Source organism: Dendropsophus ebraccatus, chromosome 14 (genome assembly GCF_027789765.1).
Source record: "Dendropsophus ebraccatus isolate aDenEbr1 chromosome 14, aDenEbr1.pat, whole genome shotgun sequence".
Classification (NCBI taxonomy): domain Eukaryota; kingdom Metazoa; phylum Chordata; class Amphibia; order Anura; family Hylidae; genus Dendropsophus; species Dendropsophus ebraccatus.
The window spans coordinates 56068515-56090763 of NC_091467.1; the positions used below are offsets into that span (position 1 = coordinate 56068515).

General features: G+C 40.9%; 1 protein-coding gene across 1 annotated transcript; it reads left to right on the plus strand.

Annotated features, from left to right (window-relative positions):
- The first annotated feature begins 1756 nt into the window (after positions 1-1756).
- On the plus strand, positions 1757-18612 carry LOC138772257 (proton channel OTOP3-like). The gene is made up of 7 exons (XM_069952529.1): positions 1757-1833; positions 9966-10316; positions 11569-11705; positions 14689-14747; positions 15923-16032; positions 16131-17323; positions 18249-18612. The coding sequence occupies exons 2-7, from the start codon at positions 9968-9970 to the stop codon at positions 18417-18419; spliced, it is 2019 nt and encodes a 672-aa protein (XP_069808630.1). The 5' UTR covers positions 1757-1833; positions 9966-9967; the 3' UTR covers positions 18420-18612.
- The last annotated feature ends 3637 nt before the right edge of the window (positions 18613-22249 follow it).

A 22249-nucleotide genomic window follows, 5' to 3' on the forward strand; every position in this document is an offset into this window, starting at 1 on the left:
CAGCCCGCCCCCAGTGGGAGGAAACCTTTGCCCCTCTGTGAAGCAGTTCCATTGATTCTGTAAGTCTAAGGAGCCTGTCTAGAGAAACTGGATGTAGATTGCAGCCACCATACCACCATACTGTTACTGTATACAGATTACTATACACAGATGAACATTACCCCCATATAGTGACAATATAGTGATAACAGTACAGTTACATCCAGTGACTCGCCGTGACATCTTCTCTGGACGGTTTCCTTTTCTTTTCCATCTGGACTAGACCACCATGACAATTACTTTCAGCCTTCACTCAAACCCAGAGAATCTGTCAGACAAACAGCTAAGGCTGTACACTTTGGTATGGTATTCGTAGGATAGGTACCCCACAGTAGGGAGCTAGGTCCCCCTCAGTGAGTAGAGATTTGCCTCCTCATAAGTAAAGAGATGGCCCTAATAGGTAGCATCCCACTAGAGTTGCTTTACAGTAGGGAGAATTGCCCCCAGTTAGTAGAACACAGTCCACAGTCAGGCAGGGTTGGTGAGTTGAATAGAGGGTTCTACAACCAGAGAAGACATTATATCAAAGCTATTAGATTTAACTGCACTGTAATCACTTATATGGTCTGCAGAGCTCATGTTAACTAGAAAAATCCCAATATGGTCACTGTCTGATAGTAATAGCGGTTATATGGTCATATTATTTAGTCACTATATGTTGGTAATATGTGGTCTTGGTGTGGATGTATTATTTGGTAACAGCCGAGAATGAGCACTTGCTGGTTTGTCAGCTGATCGCTGTCTCTTTGACAGGCTCTTTAGCCCAATAATTGACCTGTAAAAGGGCTCCTTATCTATATGAGACAAAGGATTCTTGTAACTGCTGTGAATAGGGGATCTGCTGAATCTCTACAATGGTATAAGCCACAATATAAGTATAAGGTATAAGTGAGCAAAAGGACATTGCAGGAAAATACTAGACTATACATAGCTGGGCTTTTGCATCCAGGGTGAACACCTCCTCGGCTTTTGGATCTCATTTCAATAATAATAAAAAGACTTCTATCTCAGCACTGGAGGACTCCATCTGTAAAAGAAAGGTATGCATGAGATTGATTATACTGTTAAGCTCTATACAACTATGCTCTTAGTTTAACCACTTAAAACTCTATGACAAAAATACCTAAAGAGCGACAACATCCAAACTCTATGCTGATATTAGCCCAGTGGGACTGAACCCCATGTCCCAATATGCATGCCAGCTTTTGTGATACCCATTATATACATATATAGTACTCAAATAAGCCTACACAGTTCTATGAATAGCCTTACCACAATATAAACTGAATCTACCACTGGCTTTTAGGACTTCAATTATAAAATTGATCATGCAGGATTATTGGTTCTCGATAAGCCCCAGGGAGCGGATTGGACAGCTAATCCCCGGTAATGAGTTTAAGCCTTGCTCTTATTTCTCTTCGGTACTTGGCTGCACAGTCCTGATTTCTCACCCTCTGTTCTTAGTTATGGTTGTTTACAACACACCTTTCTACAAGTGTTAGCAACTTTCTATTCCAAGTCTAGAGGCTGTCTGCCATGTAGTTGTGGTTATCTTCCCGGCCCTTTCCTCATGTACGCACTTGCCGTGACAATTAGCGGCGCTTTCAAGGTTTGGCATTAATAGGCCACTTGTTAAAGTAATTAATACAATTGGAGGATTATTCATAGAGCAAACATGGAAAATCAATGCACCTGCCCTACAGGGCAGAAGTAAGGAGCAGTCACAGGCAGCCTGTAAGGAACTCAAGGTGTCACATCAGAGCGGGCAGCCTGAGGAAGAGCCTCAATCTTCAGGTGGGTATTCTGTCATCGGAGACTCAGGATTATTTTCTAATGTGTAATCAGATTAGCCGGAGATCTCTTTGTAGATTACAGATCGCTCTGACGTTCTTTTTGTATGGTAACACTTATGGAGAGGTTTAGGTGAAGGGCCAGTACAAAATATTGGAATATTTTAAAATCTAAAAAGCAAAAATTACAACAACAAAAAAAAACTGAAAACAAAAAGAAGATACTTTTTGAAAGTGTAAAATCTAGAAAGTGGTGACAAGTAGCCGAATTCACTCTTTATAACTTGTTTGTCTTATTGGTGTTCTACATAAAGCAGAAGGCAGGACTGCAACGTGATTTCCGTCAGAGACAGAAACTTAAAAGAGTAGTCTCCAGTATATAGCGTATATAGCAAGTTTGGAGCACATGCTTGTTTAGTCGTGACTAATATCAATGTTATTACTATGATCACACGCAGCAGGATTTTTGCATGATGTGTTAGCAGGTTGATGTTATTGACAACTATGCTGCAAGTTTTAACCCTTACATACATTGATATATTTGGGATAGAGCGAGATGAAAGTAGACAGAATGCTCCGAGATCTGTGCTGTTTTTTGTTTTGTTTTTTACTGTCCGCAATTAGGATTTAGTACGGTGCTGATATTTTCCAATAGACATGCTTACAAATTTATGTGCACTATCTATCTGCATCATACGGCTTTGTTCACATGTCACACTTTATATAGTTATTTTGCACTAATGTTTGTGTATGAAGACACAACTTACCACCAGGATAAGCATGATAAACAGAGCTCTTAAAGGGTGCTGACAGCTCTCACACACGGACAGACTTCATTACCAAAGGGTAAATACAGAAGACTGATCGCACTTTTTAGGACGTTTGTGTTTGCCCTATATGTTCTATCTATCCCTGTGTTTCCTTAATGACATTGTAAAAAAAAAAAAATTAGAAAAATTTCTACAGATTCTTGAAATTTTGTTTAAAGGGGAAATGTCAGCAAAGTAGACAAATCTAATCTGCTAATAGCTCTTTATTGCGCACAGGGCAAGGAAAGGAGGATGAAGGGAAGTCTCTTACCCTTATCCTCGGCGTTGTTTCCTCATGCAGTTTGTACTGTAATCCTGTGTCCAGTATGGCCATTTGAGGAAACTGAGGGCGTAGCTTAGGCCCCCCAGAGCGTTGATCCGCCACTGACCGCCCCTTCTAAAAAATCAGTGGAGCCGGCCATATCGGTGTTCCGGGGACGGGACAGTGCTCCAAACGGCCTTACTAGACACAGGATTACATCACAAAAAGTACAGGCACAGCACCAAGGATGAAGGTGAACAGGTTTAAAAAAATACAGCTGAGTACATTTGATGGTCCTACTCAATTACAGCCGTTATTCTATACTACGTGTGCACTGCTTCCCAATTTCCCATTGACTTCAATGGAGCGCTTTATAAAGTTGATAAATTACGGCCGTATTTTAGTGTTATTTTACTGTGTGTGAACATAATCTTTTTACACCAGGATGATCAACGTCTTGAAACCAGATCTTCACTTTCAGATTTTGAAGGCTAGAGAAGCAGTCACGCAGCTTTTCACATAAGAATTACATGAGAGTCTGTTTTTTTATGATGTACTTTAAAAAGAACATTCTATTAATAGTGTCACCCAAGCGAGGTTTGTAATTACAGGTAACTGTAGAAAATATTAGACACAATGCTATAATCTATAATTGCAGCAGGACGGGAAATACTTGGTTTAGGATTTTTATGAGAATTAGTATTAAGATGTTTGATTCACTATAGGCTGTAATACTGTAAGTCATGTCTGTGCTATGTATGGGGTGATTCAGTAAGGATGGTGCAAAATTATAGTCTTGGTATTCGTCACTGACAGAACAGAACATGAGTTTATTACCATGAAAAGTCACACAATCTATCCGAGTTTTATCTATACAAATGTTTAAAGTGGAGGCAAGAGCAAAATAGGTCGATGTGCAGAGCCGGCATCAGCACAAGGCTTACCTGGGCAAGTGCCGGAGCCCACAGCCCCTATAGGGGCCCAGAGAGGGAGACTGGCCCATGTTCTTATGTTCAGCCTCCTCACTGTAGTGCAGGGTGAGCAATGAACATCAGAAGACAAAGGAGACCAAAAAGGGTGAAGGACCTGATCACATGACCTGAAGGTCCTCAACCTTACAGTGTGGAGAGCAGCCCAACAGAGAGGAAGAGGGAGAAGACTGAGCTGTAAGTGCTGTGTGTCAGTGTTAGGGCCAGTTCACACTGAGCAAGATCGGCGGAATTTCGCGGCGGAAATCCCGCCGTGCTCAGTGTGCTGCTGTAAGTGAATGAGAGGGTGCGCGCTCGTCCGCTGCCGTCACTCTCCGCTCAAAGAACTAACATGTTACTTCTTTGAGCAGAGAGGAGAGGGAGCGGACGAGCACGCGCCCTCTCATTCACTTACAGTAACACACTGAGCATGGCGGGATTCCGCGGTGGAAATCTCCGTCGCGGAATTCCAACGATCTTGCTCAGTATGAACTGGCCCTTAGTCAGTCAGCATCAGTAATGTGAATTTGTATATGTTCATGGTGTCTCAAGTGATTGTGTATAGTGTGTGGATGATGGATGCATAGTGGATGGATGAGGGGCCCACTGAGGCTCTGTCGCCCAAGGGTCCGCAAAAGCCTCGAGCCGGCCCTGACCCTGACTGAAGCCGGCCATGTAGTAGAGTTTTATTCAGTTATCGGCAAACATCCAAAAAGACATGTGAAGGTTCCCCATTCTGCTGATGGACTATGTTTGGTGGCAGATCTTCCTCTATTTGTGGCATAAGCCATTTCCATTCCATTTCCATTTCCTTAGTTTTCCACCATCAAATTTAATTCACCCCGTATATACAAACCATATATTACAGTTACTATTCCATTAAAAAGGGCATACATGCAAAAGCAGCATGTTTTTTCAAATCCCATGGATTTGCATTTCACTAAAATCTGGGGTCAAGTTGAGGTAGGTGGAGAAAACGTGAGAAAATGGATATAGTAGTCCTACCGGGTCTGATTACTATTGACTAAGACATAACTTGTCGGAACATTTGTTATTACAAGCACACTCTGTGTTCCATTATAAATGTACAGAATTTTCAGAAAGATTGTGATTCCACTTCCAACGTGTTTCCCCCATGTGGTGCATGGGTTCGTCAGGGAATAGTGCGGAGATAAAGTATAAGCTGTCTTCAGTTTGGTTAGTGAGTAGTTGTTTTACTTGGAATAGTTTCACCCATCCAGTGTGCATCAAGGTATGTTGGGAGTGGTAGTAACCAGATATGGTGTGAAGATATTAAACCTAGGTAGGTATCGATGCCCTTCAGGGATGAGATTATCCTGTATTAAACTGAAAGAGAGACAGCTTTTTGTTCCAAAACCTATTCATTTTATAGCTGTAATTATAATGGTCGTAAAATAATTGACAGGACGTACCTTGAGAAAGTGTCGCAGGACAAGATACAATCTTGGGTTATTGGGGTGTGTCTTCCAGAAAGTGTTCTTGACCTGCTATGGAGAAATAAAGGCTGTGATTGATTAAAGCTGACAAATGCCCTTGACTGCTTAAGGCTGTGGTAACACAGTGCAGTTCCATTCCTGTAATTTGTCTTGATCTAGCTGTTGCTTGAGACAGTTTTTTTCCTACCAATAGGCAGTGGACAGCAGTTTGCAGAGGAGGGAGACACCTACTGGCCAAAATATTGGAGTTATTTTTCTACAATAAGGAGTCAGTTTTAGTAAACAAAGATATTGACTAGTATGTTAGAATACACATAGGATATTAAATGGAAAAAAGTTGTTTAAAATGACAAGAACCATTTACGTAGAACATCATATTATTATGATAGATCTGCTTTGAGATACAGCTATAGATATGTAAAATGTTAACAGATTTGAACATTTTGGATAGTACGGCACAGTGATGTAGAAGGGCAACACAAAAATAGATGCTGACTTAAACATACATACAGTATAACAAACTATATCTTATTTAGGTCCCTTTGATTGGACTAATGTACAGTATGACTAATAAAATAGTTTTGTCTAGAAACCATAGTTTTCCGGTCTTTTCCCATAATAATTAATCATCGCAGCAAATACCGTAACGTCTCTTATTTGACTTGTCTTTGCCATACAGTTTACTTTGGGATTATGTAACATACATTTCCCATTGATTTCGTTACCATTCTCCTTCTACGTCTGTTAAGATCTATTAAAATATAAACTTAAAGTTAAGCATAAAGATTACGGCATCAGTTCTAGTTATGCAACACTCAGCCGCACCATTAATGGGTTTTCCAATAAAAATAAAGCATAGCCCCTAGTCAGCAACCTGTTTTTTTCAAGGAATTAACTGTTTGGGATCAGGAAACAATTATGCTCTTTATTTACAGCTGTAATTTTCAAAATACAGCCCTATTTCCACCTAAAAAATCTTTTGCGAACATACAGTAGCCTAAATACGACAGATTTTGAGGGATCCCCTTATTAGGCTGGGTTCACACTGTATTCTTGATTATGAATAGTGATGATCGAATACTATTGGTTCGAATAGTAAAGTATTTGATCGTATCAAATATCGAATAGTTCGCCAAATATTCGATGAGCGTTCAAATCCCCCTTCTTCCCTGTTTTTTCTCTGTTTTTTTTTAGCCAATCAACATGCAGGGAGGCTGCCACAGCTCCTTGGTGTACGTAGCATCGCGAGAAACGAGAATAACAATGATTGGATGGCATAGTCACATGACCCAATAACATATATACGTGTGTTCATCCAGTGCTACATGCTGCTACGTCATACATAAATACAAAGGGTAGTGCAAGCACTCTGCTGACCAAGTGCTTTGTGCTGCTGATACGTGCTAGACTGCTCGATCTAAAAAAAATAGAGTAGTACGTGTGTTCATCCAGTGCTACGTGTTGCTACGTCATACATAAATACACAGGGTGGTACTAGAAGGCTGCTGTGCTACTATAAGGCACTCTGCTTACCAAGTGCTACATGCTACATAATACAGCAGTCCAGCTTTACATAAAAAATATTCATACACCCTTTAATAACCAGGTAATTCACCTGTATAACATCGACTTGAGACTTTATTACCGGCAATTTTGGGGTGCTAGATGCTTCCCCTGCTGTCCCAGTTGCATTCCAGTGGTGTTGGCATCATTTCCTGAGGTGTCATTGTGGACTTGGTGACCTCCAAGTAGTCGAATAGATGTTTTTCAATAAACAAATACTTGTTCCCATAGACTTTAATGGGATCGAATATTCGTTCGAATAGTCGAATATCGGGGAGATTCAATTATTTCACTATTCGCTCATCACTAATTATGATTAATCTATGTTTTATATACTTGAAAAGGGCTTAAGTTTGGGTTCACACATAGAATATCATGGCATGCAGCCACACCAATCTAAAGGTATGCGCAAACTACGGAATTTGGACGGAAATTTCAAGCGGAGTCTGCACGGCTGATATCACTGTCCTGGAACCTAGAAGCAAATATACAGTGTTTATGCAGCAGTTACTGCTGACCCTGCCCGAAATACCCCTATAAAGCGACTCTGTACCCAAAATCTGACCCCCCCCAAACTGCTTGTACCGTCAGACATCTGCTTTTAATCCAAGATCTGTCCGTGGGTCCGCTCGGCAGGTGATGCAGTTATTGTCCTAAAAAACAACTTTTAACCCTGCAGACCTGTGTCAAATTGGCGTGGCCTGGATTGTTTGTGCCCTAGGCCTGCGACGCCCCTCTGTTTTCTCTCCATCCTCCTGATCATTAGGAATGCCCTGGGCAGTATTTCTCCTATTCATCATTTATCTGAACACTGCACATGTGCTGGATCATTAAGGCCCATGTGCAGTGTTCAGACAAGAAGAAAACCTGCCCAAGGGCATTCCTATTGATAAAGAGGGCAGGGAGGAGATATAAAGAGGCGTCGCAGGCCTAGGCCACAGACACTCTAGGCCACGCCAATTTGACACAGGGCTGCAAGTTTAAAAATTGTTTTTTGAGACAATAACTGCATCACCTGCCGAACGAGCCCCAGGACAGATCTTGGCTTTAAAGCAGCTATCTGATGGTACAAGAGGTTTGGGGGGTCAGATTGAGGGTACAGAATCGCTTTAAAGCATATCAGTATTGATAAACAGTAACTCCCACGTAAGCGCAGGGGCAAAGTTGCAGATTTTTTGGTCACATCACACGTCAGAAAAATCATTGGAAAAAAAAACAATTAAAAAGACTGATCTGCACCGTCACCAAGGTATTACCAATAAAAACACAAAAAATTAGCTTTCAAACAGTCCTGTATACAAAGGGGTTAGAATAGGATAACATTCAACATACTTATTTCTTTAAAAAAAAAAAACTTTTTTTATTGGTCCTTCAGAAAACAAGCTCTATGGCTTTTTAGAGGGAAAAATAATAGGGTTAATACAAAAATGAAAATTGTCTGGCAAAGGGGTTTATTTATTTGGCCTAAGAGGCAGATGCTTATAACAGACTTAGAGACTTTTTTGGGCCCCACTGCCATTCTAGCTATCACCAATGAGAAATCTTAAATGTCGCAGACACTATTGAAAAGGTGTCACTGTTGGGATGACATGATCAGACACCAACCTAATTGGTCACCAACCAGTGCCCTGATTTCCCAGACTTTTAGCAACACCTTAGGCATCAGGATTGGATAGCACGTAGTGTGGTGTAGCTGTAAAAACTCTACACTGCATGCATTAAAGGGATAAAAGGGGTTTCTGGGTAGCAAAAAGAATATTCTTAACAATACCCCTTCCCAATACCACCCTATGTCTACTATTTACTATTCTATTCACTTGGTAACCCGACCCCCAGGAGACATTATCTGTATCATCTCCATGCACCTGTGCTGCTTTCATAGACTTACATGTGTCCCTGAGCCTAGGTTTCTGTAATATGAAACGTTATAGTTCTATCTCTGCTTGCAGTCACTGAGTGCAGGCATATGTACCTGTCTTTGTGTCTCAGCTCTGTATATTATAAGTGTTATAGATGTTCTTAGACTCTGTATGGAACTAGAATGTTTTCATTCACAGTCAGCAAGCAGTGATCTAAACCTGCCTGTATAAAAAAATTAATAAAAAGAGATAATGACGCAAAAAATAACACCTCATACGACCCCAAAGGTGAAAAAATAAAAGCGCTATAGGAGTTACAATAGGGCCATTTTAAATATGCCTATTTGCAAAAAAATGTTTTACTGCTGATAAAAATGGTAAAATGATAGAAAACCTAGTAACCATGCATATCGCTGTGTTCAGACTGACCTATAGAATAAAGGAAAAATGCCAGTTTTACCATAAAGTGCATTACGTAAACATGGAACCCCCCCAAAATTTGAGGAATCGCATTCTTTGACCCAAATTCACCCCATAAATGATATTTTGGCTGATTGAAAAGATGCCATTACAAAGTACACCTGCTCCTGAAAAAAACAAGCCCCCACATTACCCTGTAGGTGGAACAATTAAAGAGTTATGGGTCTTAGAAGGCGAGGAGGAAAAAACGAAAACGCAAAAGTAGGACAGGATGAGTCAGGGCAAACCCCAATCCATTTCCTGGCTGACAAGGTGTATGAGCAAAACAAGACAAGAAGAAACCTCCCTTCATTATTAAGCAGATTGAGCTTCTATTTATATATATATATATATATATATATATATATCAGAGGATGCCACTTGCTCAGCATAATAAGTACATTAATATTATAATATAGCTCATATATAATTCCTCATATAGCTACACTAAAACCAGCCAGAACATACAGTATATACAGCAAATCCTCATTCCTTCGATTTTTTTTATTCTTTCTTTTCTTTATTCAATTTCTTTAAAACATCCAGAGGGTTTTTTTTCTGCCCATTTGGTTCTTTTGGTACGGGTACATGGACTTGTTTGTAAAAGCAATATACTCTAGGTTTTTTGGGGAGTTTCTGCTCTTCTTCTCCTAGGCTTCTCTATAGCATTTGAAAATATAGGATTGAAAATGTATAAATATCCCCAATGTGCTCTGGATAATGAGATTTAATATTGTATACTTCTTATTCCCCTTTTAGACATGGGACCCACAGAGCCCAACCATTCTGTCCCCCATGAAGGTTTCAGTATAAACTATGAGCATTCCTGGCTCCACCGACATTGCCCATCGGCCCTGATCCATCATCAGCGAGCGCGGGGGACCGGACGACTCTTCTCGGGGCTCTTGGCTGTGAATGTGATATTCTTGGGGGCCGCACTGATCAGCAGTGTAGTTATCAGTTCAATGCCTGCCAAGAACTCTTATATATTCCTTACAGTCCTTATGTTCTGCAGCTCGGCATGGGCAATCTACTATTTACTGTGGCCACGCAGAAGAAGATATTCAGCAGTTCTACAGGACCACCATGCTGGGGCACTATGGCTAAGAGGTCAGTAGAGAGGCTCCATCTGTTGTTGTGATCATGTGCAGTTGGTACACTTACAACAATGCCTAGTTTGTTTCATTTCCTTCATGTTTTACTACTTTAAAAAATTTCCAACCTTTTTCTTTTTTTAATTCAATTGCCATTTTCTGATTAATTATTGGTTAATTATTGGTTAATTAATTTTTGGTTTTCCATCTATGGAGCTGTGTTGGGGTTAATTGTATTGCACCATAATCTTTTTTTGTTTGTTTATTTCATTGGTACCATGTTTGCGTAGATCTGTCCTTCTGATCAACTTTTATTCCATTTTTGTGGAGTATAATAGGACAAAAAAAAAAATGAATTCTGCCGTTTTGTATTTTTTTACATTTACGCAGGATTGTATTTTAATTGATCGGACATTTCCGCACATGGCAATACAAAACCTGTTTATGTTTTTTTCTTTTTTTTACCCTTTTTTCCTTTAAACACGGGAAAAGGGGGCTGCAGTTATTATTATGGGATATTTAATTTATATTTTATTTAATATATATTTTATTCTGTACAATTATAACAATACCACATTCATATAGTTTTATTTCTTATTTCTCTATTTATTTTTTTACAGAGTTCAACATCCAGTAGAAATAGCATGATATATTAATGTTTTGGACTTTTATAACAGTAGAGGTACATGGCTTTTGATAGAATAAATGGGAAAATGTTTTATATAGGAAATGCATGCCAACCACTTGGCACTCTATCATTGCATAGGAGGTGTGCCAATAAGGAGATGGAGTATCTATTTTGCCCTCCAAGGGAAATTATCTCCAGTCTTTGTGAGCTGTCCTCCAAGGTTTCTCTCCTTCTGTCCAATTTTTTTGCTGATATGTAACTCCAGGAACATTATTTCTCATTTTGTACTTATATTATTTGTTATACAGAGTTTAGGAGTTTAGGGTAGATTGTGCAATAGGCTTTATATTTGCATGGATTTCAACCATAGATGGTGAGGCCCCAGCATGGTCTCATGGTCAGTCTGGTGAGGCCCAGGCATCATTTTGTCTGTTGGGGGAGGCTCCACTAAAAAAGTTTGAGAGGCACCGTGTTAAACAATATACAACATGATTTAAAAATTAATTACACTGAAGAATCTGAACTAAAATGTTGTGATACAGATATGGGCTGGACAACTGTTCTTTTAAATATAAATATTAATAATAATAATACAAATTGATGTTTCTTCAAAATTACAACTGTTTCTCCTTCTCCACAGTTTGCCTTGTGCTGTTTGGAACCTGCAGCCTCCTAGTGGCCGTCTTTAAAATTGGCTACGATACAACCCTGCTGAAATGTAAGCTGCCGACTGATATTGTCTTCTCTGTCACGGAAATCATCTTTATAGTCATACAGGTAACCATTGTGCTATGTTTATGCCATGTTTTGGATTTATTTTTGAATAGATGATGAGTTTTATAAGAAGAGGTAATAGGAAAGACATTGAGACATTTAACATGTTTTTTTTGCTTTTTTTACTTTTGCTTTTTTTTTTGCCCTAGTGTTCATAGCTTCACATTACGTGACAAAATCAACCATATACCTAACAAAATACAATTGAAATTTGTGCTTCATGAGTCCATTCACACACATGTTGTCCTGTAGACAAGAACTATAATTGGATTGCAACTGCATGTCTAAAATATAGTATATGTGCCAGGACAGGGGACAGGTGATGCCCTAGCCCTGGCACTCACCCGCTGTCCCTGCCTAAGTACCTTGACTGCCCTAACTGGCAGCGGATAACTGGTTGACGGTCCCTTGCCTGAACAGGCGTTACTCAAATCGAGGACAAGACAGACAAACACAAACTCATAGTCAGAATAGCAGGGTCAGCAAAACATGGTCGGTAAGGTACAAAACCGTAGTCCGAAGAATAGTCTAAAGTCAAAGCCAAAAGTAGGGAAACCAGGAATGCTTATCAGAATTAAATGCTAGGTCATGAAATCACTCAGATACTGAGGCTCTATCACAGGCACAGCAGGGCCCCAGAAGTGGAAAGATCAAAGGATGACGACGCGCCCCTAGCAACCCGGCTGACCAGTAGATAGGGACGACGTCGGCATGCTCCCTGCACTCTGCTGGGCCGGTTGCCAGGGACCACATCGGCAAGGGGCCGGCCGACTCCTAACAATATGGCCAAGATAATAAGCCCACAGTAAGATAATGGGGTTTTCCATTAGATTGAAACATTTTTTCACAGGCTAGAACCAGAACAAAAAATAGAAATACTCGTTCTTCACTTTGGCGCTGTGGCTCCGATAGCTGGCAACGTCATATCAATGGAGTACATGAGGTTGAACTACCAACAATGAGCTAACGGTCTAAGGGTCTGTGGGGCTCTATGGAGACCACAAGCCTTTTTAGTAACAATCTCATTTAAAGGGGCAATCCGGGAATTAGTTTTTTTTTCCCCTCTCTCAATTAATGTATTGCTAAAGTTGTGGAGAGGCTGGCGCACTGTGCTATAGTGACAGACAGCAACCCCCTCCTTCAATAGCACCTGATCATAGCAGGGGTCCGGGAACGGCAAGGCTCAGACACCCTTTGTAATGTAATATGTTCCTCTACTGTATCACTAACCCCAGAGAGCTGCTTGTAACCTGCTCAATAATAAATGTTGCCTTGTAATCTATTAACACGGTCAATGGTTAATACGCTCAGTGTAGGTGTAGGTCTGCTCGACTGCTCGCTGTTATTAGGCCGGTTATTACCTCATTTACACTCCTTCTCATCAGATTTCAGCATTCCCATTATATGAGCCAAGCGACTGTATATATGTTAAATCAGTTTTTAATGATTTGGTAGAAGGAATATAGGATTGCAACACAGGACCAGAATACAACAGCCATATGCAAACAAAGGGGTATACACATACACATGCTGTGGAAATAAGCACTAATAAATGTCTAAGTGACACCGGCCAATTGTCTCTCTGTGGGTTCTCTCATTTTCGTGTTGAGGGGTATTCCTAGCTCATGATTTTATCCTGTGGTGGTCTGACCGCTGGGACTCTTCACCAATCCCGACAACAGGGTGGTGCACACCACGCATGCAAGGCCTGAGCTCCATTCCTTCTCTATGGGGTGGTCAACTTCAGCACTTGAGATTGTGATATGGTAAAACGTCTTCAGGCCAATGGCGAACCTCCTGATTTATTTTAAATATAAGTTTGGAATGTTTTTTCTTTCTTAGCTGTAAAGCAACTATGTACCCACAATCTGGCCCCCTCCCCCCCCAAACCGCGTGTACCGTCAGATAGCTGCTTTAATTCCAAGATCTGTCCTGGGGTCCGTTCGGCAGGTGATACAGTTATTGTCCTAAAAAACAACTTTTAAACTTGCAGCCCTGTGTCAAATTGGTGTGGCCTAGAGTGTCTGTGCCCTAGGCTTGCACCGCCCCTCTGTCCCTCCTCCTTGCCCTCCTCATCATTAGGAATGCCACTGGGCAGGATTTGACGAGGAGGGTGGGGAGAAGAGACATAGGGGCATAGGGGCACAGACACTCTAGGCCACGCCAATTTGACACAGGGCTGCTAGATTAAAAGTTGTTTTTTAGGACAATAACTGCATCAGCTGCCGAACAGACCCCAGGACAGATCTTGGATTAAAAGCAGCTATCTGAAGGTACAAGTGGGCAGATTGTGGGTACAGAGTCACTTTAAGGTTTATTGTGTTCTGGATCTCCACTGTATTACTAGAAACATGATATAAGTTTATTTTTTTCTATTTCTGCTACCCAGATATATTATACTTCTAGTGTTCCCTATGTAATGACATATTTAATTCTTAATAGGAGAATTTCTCTTTATGCCATTTTGACCCTTTACCCTTTTCTCTATCTTTTTATTGTTATTTACTTTAAAATCTTTAATAAAAATTGATTCTGCGTAAAAAAAAAAAAAAAAGATTCATTTAAGATCAAGCTACACTTTCATAGAGAAAACAAATTTATAATATATAGATTAGATTATGTAGACCAGTGGCCAATATAATCGAAAAGTGGAAAAGAGATGGGAAGGGGGTAAGAGAAGAAAATATTAGAACTTTATGAGGAACAATAGTGGAGCCAGCATTATAAGCAACTTAATAGGCGTATGTTCAAACACCATAAAATAACGGCAAAATACGGCCGTAATTTTGAGGTAACAATATGGTTGTATTTCAATTTAATTGCGCTCATTGACCTCAATAGGAAATTGGCCGGCAGGGCACACACCATATAGAGTAGCTGACGAAATTCTTTACAACCGTCCCAATAATGAACATTTTCATTATGTACCACCTGCTTTTGCAAAACATATCCTTTTTTTTCAGTTGTTTACACATTTTCTTTCCAGACATATTTTCTATGGATTTCCTGCAGGGACTGTATCCAGGTGCAACACGATATCAGCAGGTGGGTACAGAGAACGAAATTACTGTAACATATATCAATGTGATATTTAGAATAACACGTATATTATGGAATGGGATTAGGTAGGTGGTCCAGGCCTTTCCAATAATGGCCTATTCTTAGTTTATGATGTTGTAGACAGGAAACTCCCAACTGCAGAACAATCACCAATCAGCAGAATGGAGACCATAGTTGGTTGTTTATCCAGGCAGAGCACTGTACACAAAGGTGACTGTAACTAGTACTGCTGCCCTGCCCAGCGCCATTTAAATGGGCACTGTCACTGGGAGATGGACACAGAACCAGATCCAGGTTTTTGTCAGCCCTTGGGCTACAGAGACTCAGCGGGCCCCTCACCCATCCATCCGCTATGCACAATCACGCACACACTTACTGACTGACAAATATCACTGACACACATTACTGACTGACTAACTGACGCCATATTGACAGCTGCTGCTGCCCTAGGCACTAAACCTGAAGACGCCTCATCTTCACTCACCAATTAGCATAATGCGCTGGCCCTGGATGGACATCTATTCAAGTCTGTGGGACCATCTCCTGCAGCGAGAAGGAGAGATGAACGCTAAGCCAAATGTTTTATCCTGTAGGTTCAAGTGATTGGTGGGAGCTTGAAGACCCAGACCCCCACTGTTTTGACGTTTCTCTAGTGACAGGTAGACTTTAAACCAGGCACAATGAGGCGTGAATCCAGCATGTGACAGGAGGGACAAACTGTCTTCTAGATTTTTCAAAGATATGCAAAAAAATATATATATATATATAAAACCGACATAAAAATAAATCCTCAGTGTATCACGATAGAAAAAAGAGGCAAAATTATTCACCCAAGGCTGGGCTGGGTATTAAAAAAAAAAAAAAAAGGATGCATTTGTGTGCATCCGTCTTTCTACAATAAAAAGTGGATCAAAAACGTATCTGTTTTTTTTGTGGTCGACCACATTTTTGTGTATGCTAAAAACACGGATGTATTTGATGCGTTTTTTTTTTAGAATGGAAGTCAATAGAAAAAAAAGATCAAAGCAGATGCACACGAATGCATCCTGTTTCGTGCAAAAATTGGATGAAAAAAAGGACAGCAAAAACGCCCAGCCTTATGTACTTTATTCCGTTCAGCTCATGTACCGTACAGCCACTCATTTCACTTCCATTTGCAGATGGGGCATCACGTTAGCTATGACCACCAATTTACTGCTTTGGCTCCTGGGTGTGATAAATGACTCTGTGCACCGAGAATTGGAGACCTTACTACCCAACAGCACATCAGGCAAGTAATCCTGACCCAACACCTGCACTACTTGTGTAATATTTCTGGATATTTCCATGCTTGTCACATACTTTACTATCATTGACTTCTCTTCTTAGATGAAAGTAACGACCAAGGATGCTTTTGCCCGAAATTCTCAACGTGTTGGACTTTTCAGCGTGGCTACGTGACTTTATATCCTTTCAATCTTGAATACAGTCTGATTTGTGCTTCCATGCTGTTCATAATGTGGAGAAACGTTGGCAGAAGAGAAGTCCACCACTCTGGGTTTTCCCATCCCAGCTTTCGTCTGCATGGGGTCCTGTATGGTCCCATTCTAGGTGCTGCCGCATTACTTACTGGGATTTGCATCTTCATCCATTATCAGATAGAAGCTTCAGCCGGAGCCGTATCCGACATCTCCTTCATCCTCTATTTTATGTTCAGCATGATTCTGCTGGCCATCATGGTGATAGCCTGCTTCATAGGGATAATTGCCCAAACCTTTAAAGACAAAAAACACTTGGATTATACAAGACAGGAAAGTGGGAATGGTGAAGACCCTGATAGACACAGCAAAGAAAACGGGCATATGAAGAATAAAGAATGTAGACATCGCAATTTCGAGAAGTGTAAAGACCATGGGCAACCGGAGGGGGAAGAAGAGGACAAGGAGTCACGTGGAATACAAAATAGGAACTTTGAGGACCAGGAACATATCGAGTATTGCACGACCATACAGGAAGAAGAGCAGGAGGACAATGAAAAGCAAATAGAGATTGAAGTCTACAATGGCCATATTGAAATGCAAGACGTAGGCAAGGAGAATGAGAAAGAACATCTGGACAATCATTATACAAGACGAAGACTCAGGCCAGAGATAAATACACATCACCAGAACAAGAACATCAAACCACCTAAAAACTACACCCGCAGTCTGGAAATTATTCTCCTGCTTGGGGCTGCCCTTGGTCAGTTCTCCATTTCTTATTATTCCATGGTTGCTATTATAGCCACTGGTACATGGAGTCTGCTGAACACTTTAAACCTGGTATACTCCATCGTGATGATCTTACAGCATATGTTCCAAAATATTTTCATAATAGAAGGTATGACAAAGGAGCACAGAGAACAATACTATTTACAGGTGACCAAGGAGAACAAAGAGGAACATAACGAAGCCCCTCGAAGGCTCTCCATGGTTGAGATGCGGCGGGCATCTCTGGCCTATTTACAAGACGTTGGACGTCTCAGTGTCAGCCGCAGACTGGTGAAGGAGATGGCACTCTTCCTAGTGCTCTGTAATATTATAGTGAGTTATAGTCTTTCCAGTAATGTTTTAAAGAAAAATGAAATAATTTTGTATTACATTGGCAGCCATTGTAGGGATAAGGTCTGGACTAGAGATGAGCAAATTTACAGTGTTGACGAAGTGAATCTCTTCTCTACACTCGTCCGTTGGCTTCTCAGATGGCTGCCTTTGATCTATGCTCTGCTCCAAGTGCCTGAAAAAGCTGAAGGTTGGATGCTGAAAGTTTCACAGGACTGCATCCAGCTTTTTGGAGCAGAGATCAAAGGCAGCCGGCTGACAAGCCCACAGACGAGTGTAGCGAACACACTCGGCCACACAATTGCATCCATTTTTTTATCTGTTCTCCCGCCCCCCATAAAACGGATATTTGCTGACATGTACCTGCCACTCATTATCGATATGGTGCCACATGTCAGCCATTGGCTAAATGTTAGAACTACAGTGATTACCTGATCACTCCACTCAGCACTGAGGAATCCGGACACAACCCACAACGGATTCCGTCGCTCCTCCCACTCACGCCCGCACAAATCTCCGCCTGTGCCATAGACTCCATTCTATGGTTGGACGAATTCCGCTGTCCTCCGAATGAATTGCCATGTTTCACAACTTAGACCCACTTTAACATGCATCCTTGGTGGTGCAGTCCCACCCACCCCAATTCCTACAATGTCCAGGCAAATGTTTATTGAATGACTTCCCTAACCACCAGTTCCCTCTTTTTGTAATTATGGGAGCCCAGTAGATGGGGTGCTTTACTCAATGCCGTTAAAGGCTATTTAGTATAACCAATGATGGAGCAATATAAAAAGACATACACAGCATGCACACAGAGTATATAAATGTTCTGCATGCAATTAACATGGAAATTTTTGATGGTCCTCTTCAAAAACTACAACCTTAGATGTTTTTCTTTGTTTTGCAGCTCTGGATCATGTCAGCTTTTGGAGATCATCCTCAATATGCAAATGGTCTGGAGCTGGAGTACTATGGCTTTTCAGTATGGTTTTCAATTCTCAACTTTGGGCTCCCGCTCTCAGTCTTTTACAGGATGCACAGTGTTGGCGGATTGCTGGAAGTCTACATCACTGCTTGAAATGGTTCTGTCATCACAAGGTCCACAAAGTTCTTCTGCAAAGGAATATGTCAACCAAAGAACATGGTGACAGAATAATAGTACAATCCACAGATACGTAGCATAAGGAGGAGAACGCACAGACTGAAGACAATAAGGAGAACCCGCTACTGATGAACAATGGGTTTTCTGCATAAAGCCTTAAAATTGCAAAGTCATAGTTTTCATTGTGAGGCCAGCAATGGTTACTGGGGATGTTGAGGGGATAACTGGTACTGAGGTTTGGAGATGGTAGTCCTGCGAGCCTGTCCAAAGGTTAGTAGGTATAGGCAATCAGAGTCACAGAAGCATAGGTTGATACTCGGCACTGTCTCTAAGGACAACAGGGATTCCAGGCCAGTCTATTATGTATGGAACGATGTCTTCTGAAGCATTATGTCAGTGGGGCTCTACTGTAGAGACACTTCAATATACTGTAGAAAGAATGAAGAAGCACTGGCCAATCACCATTTAGTGCTTTTTATTGCTTCCAAACAGGGTGGATCTCCGGCAAACAGGTCACATTACAGGTGCGTCCCAAAGAGGATGCAGCTGTTTCGCGCGTGCACGCTTATTCTGGCCTGGAAGTATGTTGTAGTAGGAGGTTTAGGGATTACATACTTGGAAGATGCCAAAACACAACTGCAGAAAGTTACACAATGGTTAAAAAAAGGTCCATGAAGTTCAGTCTCCTTTTTATACTTACAAACCTTGATTAATTACAAGAAGGTCAAAACCAGTCTATAAATAGCAATTTCTCCATTAAATGAAAAAAATCCTCCCTTGACCTATGCTGTCAGCCGCCCAAATGATCATTCTGTATTAATACCATTGAACACTAGGAAAGAGACAAATGGACGGCACTTCATCCACATGCAATAGCTGTAACACCTTACCATTACTTCAGTCATCCAAGTCCTTAGTTATGATGTCACTAATAGTATTGTAAGTGACCCCATTCTGCCTTCACCATGTTTGTTATGAATATGATCTGTACTGCTAGTTACTGGGCTGCACAGTCATATTTTTCTACCTCAAGTGGCAGCTATAACATTTTCCCATTTCCTTACCTGTAGGAGGGCTTGATTTTTTCTAGACACGTTGTAATAAGAGATGATTGAACAGCGGAGAATGTTAGGTCCTATAGAACTCGAACCTTATCGAATAGAGATGAGCAGACCTGGAGCATGCTCGAGTCGATCTGAATCCGAACTTTCGGCGTTTGATTAGCGGTGGCTGCTGAACTTGGATAAAGCCCTAAGGCTATGTGGAAATCATGGATATAGTCATTGGCTGTATCCATGTTTTCCAGACAACCTTACAGCTTTATCCAAGTTCAGCAGCCCCCGCTAATCAAATGCCGAACGTTCGGGTTCGGATCGACTTGAACCCGGTTCGCTCATCTCTATTGTAGAACCTTCCACATTTGATTGCTGATGCCTTCCTGGTCTGTGGGGTAGAAGGAGACAGCCCAGGTGCCGCCTGGAATTCCAGGAATCAGCCTAGGTAATAGGCTGTATTCCGGAATTCCAGGCAGTACTGGGGCTGTGTCCTCCTTCCCCACGGAACGGGAAGGCATCAGCAATCAAATGCGGAAGGTTCGACAAGGTTTCGAGTTCTATAGAACCTAAGATTTTCTGCTGTTCAATCATCTCTAGTTAAAATATGTGATAACACCATTTCGGCATTAGAGCAAATAATGCAAAATTCTGGGAAGACTTCCTAAAAGATCTTGGAGGCGTCTGTGGGGAATTCCTCCACATCAGACCTAACCAGCTATTCCTTAATGGACCTTGCTTTATGCGCTGGGGTACAGTCATACTGGAAGAAAGAACAGCAAAGCCCTAACTGTTCCCCCAAAATCAGAACTTTATGCAGTCTTTACGCTGGTAGAGATGAGTCTATGAGCTGTAGCCTTGTTTTCCAGGACTCTCTAGGGCTGCATCCAACCTCTTCAGCCACCAGTAACCACATGCCGCACAATCAGACTCTAGGGGCTGGATCTTATATACCTGTGGCATCAGGACTAAATGAAACACCTGAATTTAATCATTAGGAAGTGCCTAATAACACTTTTTGTCCATATAGTGTAAAAACAAGTATTTTTGTCTTTGAAGAGGAAACAGTCATTGGTATTACAGGCTCCTATGACAGTAACTGAATACGCCAGCCATTGGTTACTGCAGGCCTCAGTCACATTGGCCTGTATGACGGGGTCCTGTAATGGCACTTTCCTCTGCAGAGGTAATAAAACAGACATTTCACACGAGCTGTCAGCTTCTCATTACCATGTATATGAAGGATGGTATAAGTGTTAGAAGATGGTAAACTACCAATGCTCCTGTAGACGCAGATTTACACACCTGCATAATAAATGTATATATGTGTATATAGAATAGTTATTTCCTGTTATAATTCTGAAGAAGACTCAGAAGTGACTGATCCTGGTTTATATTTGTAAAGACAATGGAGGACATTTACTATGGAGTTTAAGACGTGGGATTTTTCTACATCATCTACATTTTTTTGTTGTTTTTTTATCAGGTCGAATAGGACTAGTTTAACAAAATATTCCTAAATTTGTGGGGGGAAAAATAGTCTCAAAAAAGCAAATAAAAATTACCTTGTACTGACAGATATAGGCCTGCACCAGTTTGTGTGACTTTATAAAAAGATTGGGTGCAAATCCCGAATTATGCAAATTTTTGGGTGAATACTCAAAACAGGCAGATTGGGAAAAAAAAAAGAGTAAGGGTGCGTTCACACGCACAAGATCTGCAGCATATTTGATGCTGTGTTCAGTTATTTAGATGAAATCCGCTGCGGATCCGCCACGTGTGAACGTACCCTAAATCTAAAAAATATATGCCTGTCGAACACTGGTTCATGAATAGAACGTAGACCAAAAATGGGCAAAAAAATCAAATTATTCACTTACAAATATGAGCAAATAAGTTTCCATTATAATTTGTTTCAACCATTCTTTTTGTAAAGAAAAACAAATCATTCAATTTACTGGGAATGCAGATTATACAAAATGGGAAACATCCAATGCAAAGATGTGATAATAGTTGGGGAGAAATCCAGAGGAAAAATAACATTAAATTTTGTAAAAAATATTCTGATACTATATGCTTGTGTGGCTAATAGGCTTGTTCTGTCCTGTGGTGTCCAATGTACTATAGCCAACATGGAGATAATACATTGCTATATATGTACAGTACAGTGGGTGAACACTGTATTCAATGATCATATAATAGTGTTATAGAACAAATCACAGAACCATGAATAGATGCCAATATACAGCCACTATCCCTGGCAGACAATGTTGTCATTCTGTCCACATGGTTGAAGCCCTACTTCTTTCTGCCAAGCTCTGGCTACTTCTGTCTCTTCTTCGGCTGCTCCTGACTCTGCCCATAGAATGTGCGAACCATCAAAGAAGCCAACAAATAGAAGGTTTAAACACTTGAGATGGTCATGGCCATGCTATTTAGCCTATGCAACGCTCATGTAGTGTTTAGAGAGTTCATCAACTATACCTTCGGTGATCTATGCCTGTATTGTGGTATATCTAGAAGACATCTTGCCTACTCAACAGACCTGACATAACACAGGAACAGCGTGCAAGTTCCACAATGGCCATTTGAGAATAGTCTTAACACCAAGCTGGAGAGATCCTCCTTACCCTTCCCAGAATGTTTCCTATCAGGGTTTGTAATACATTCTAAAAACTTTTAGGACAGGGAGAATTTCGAGTGGACTCCGCTGGAAAATTAAGCCTCTTTTACTCAGCGTGCAAGGGCCCCATA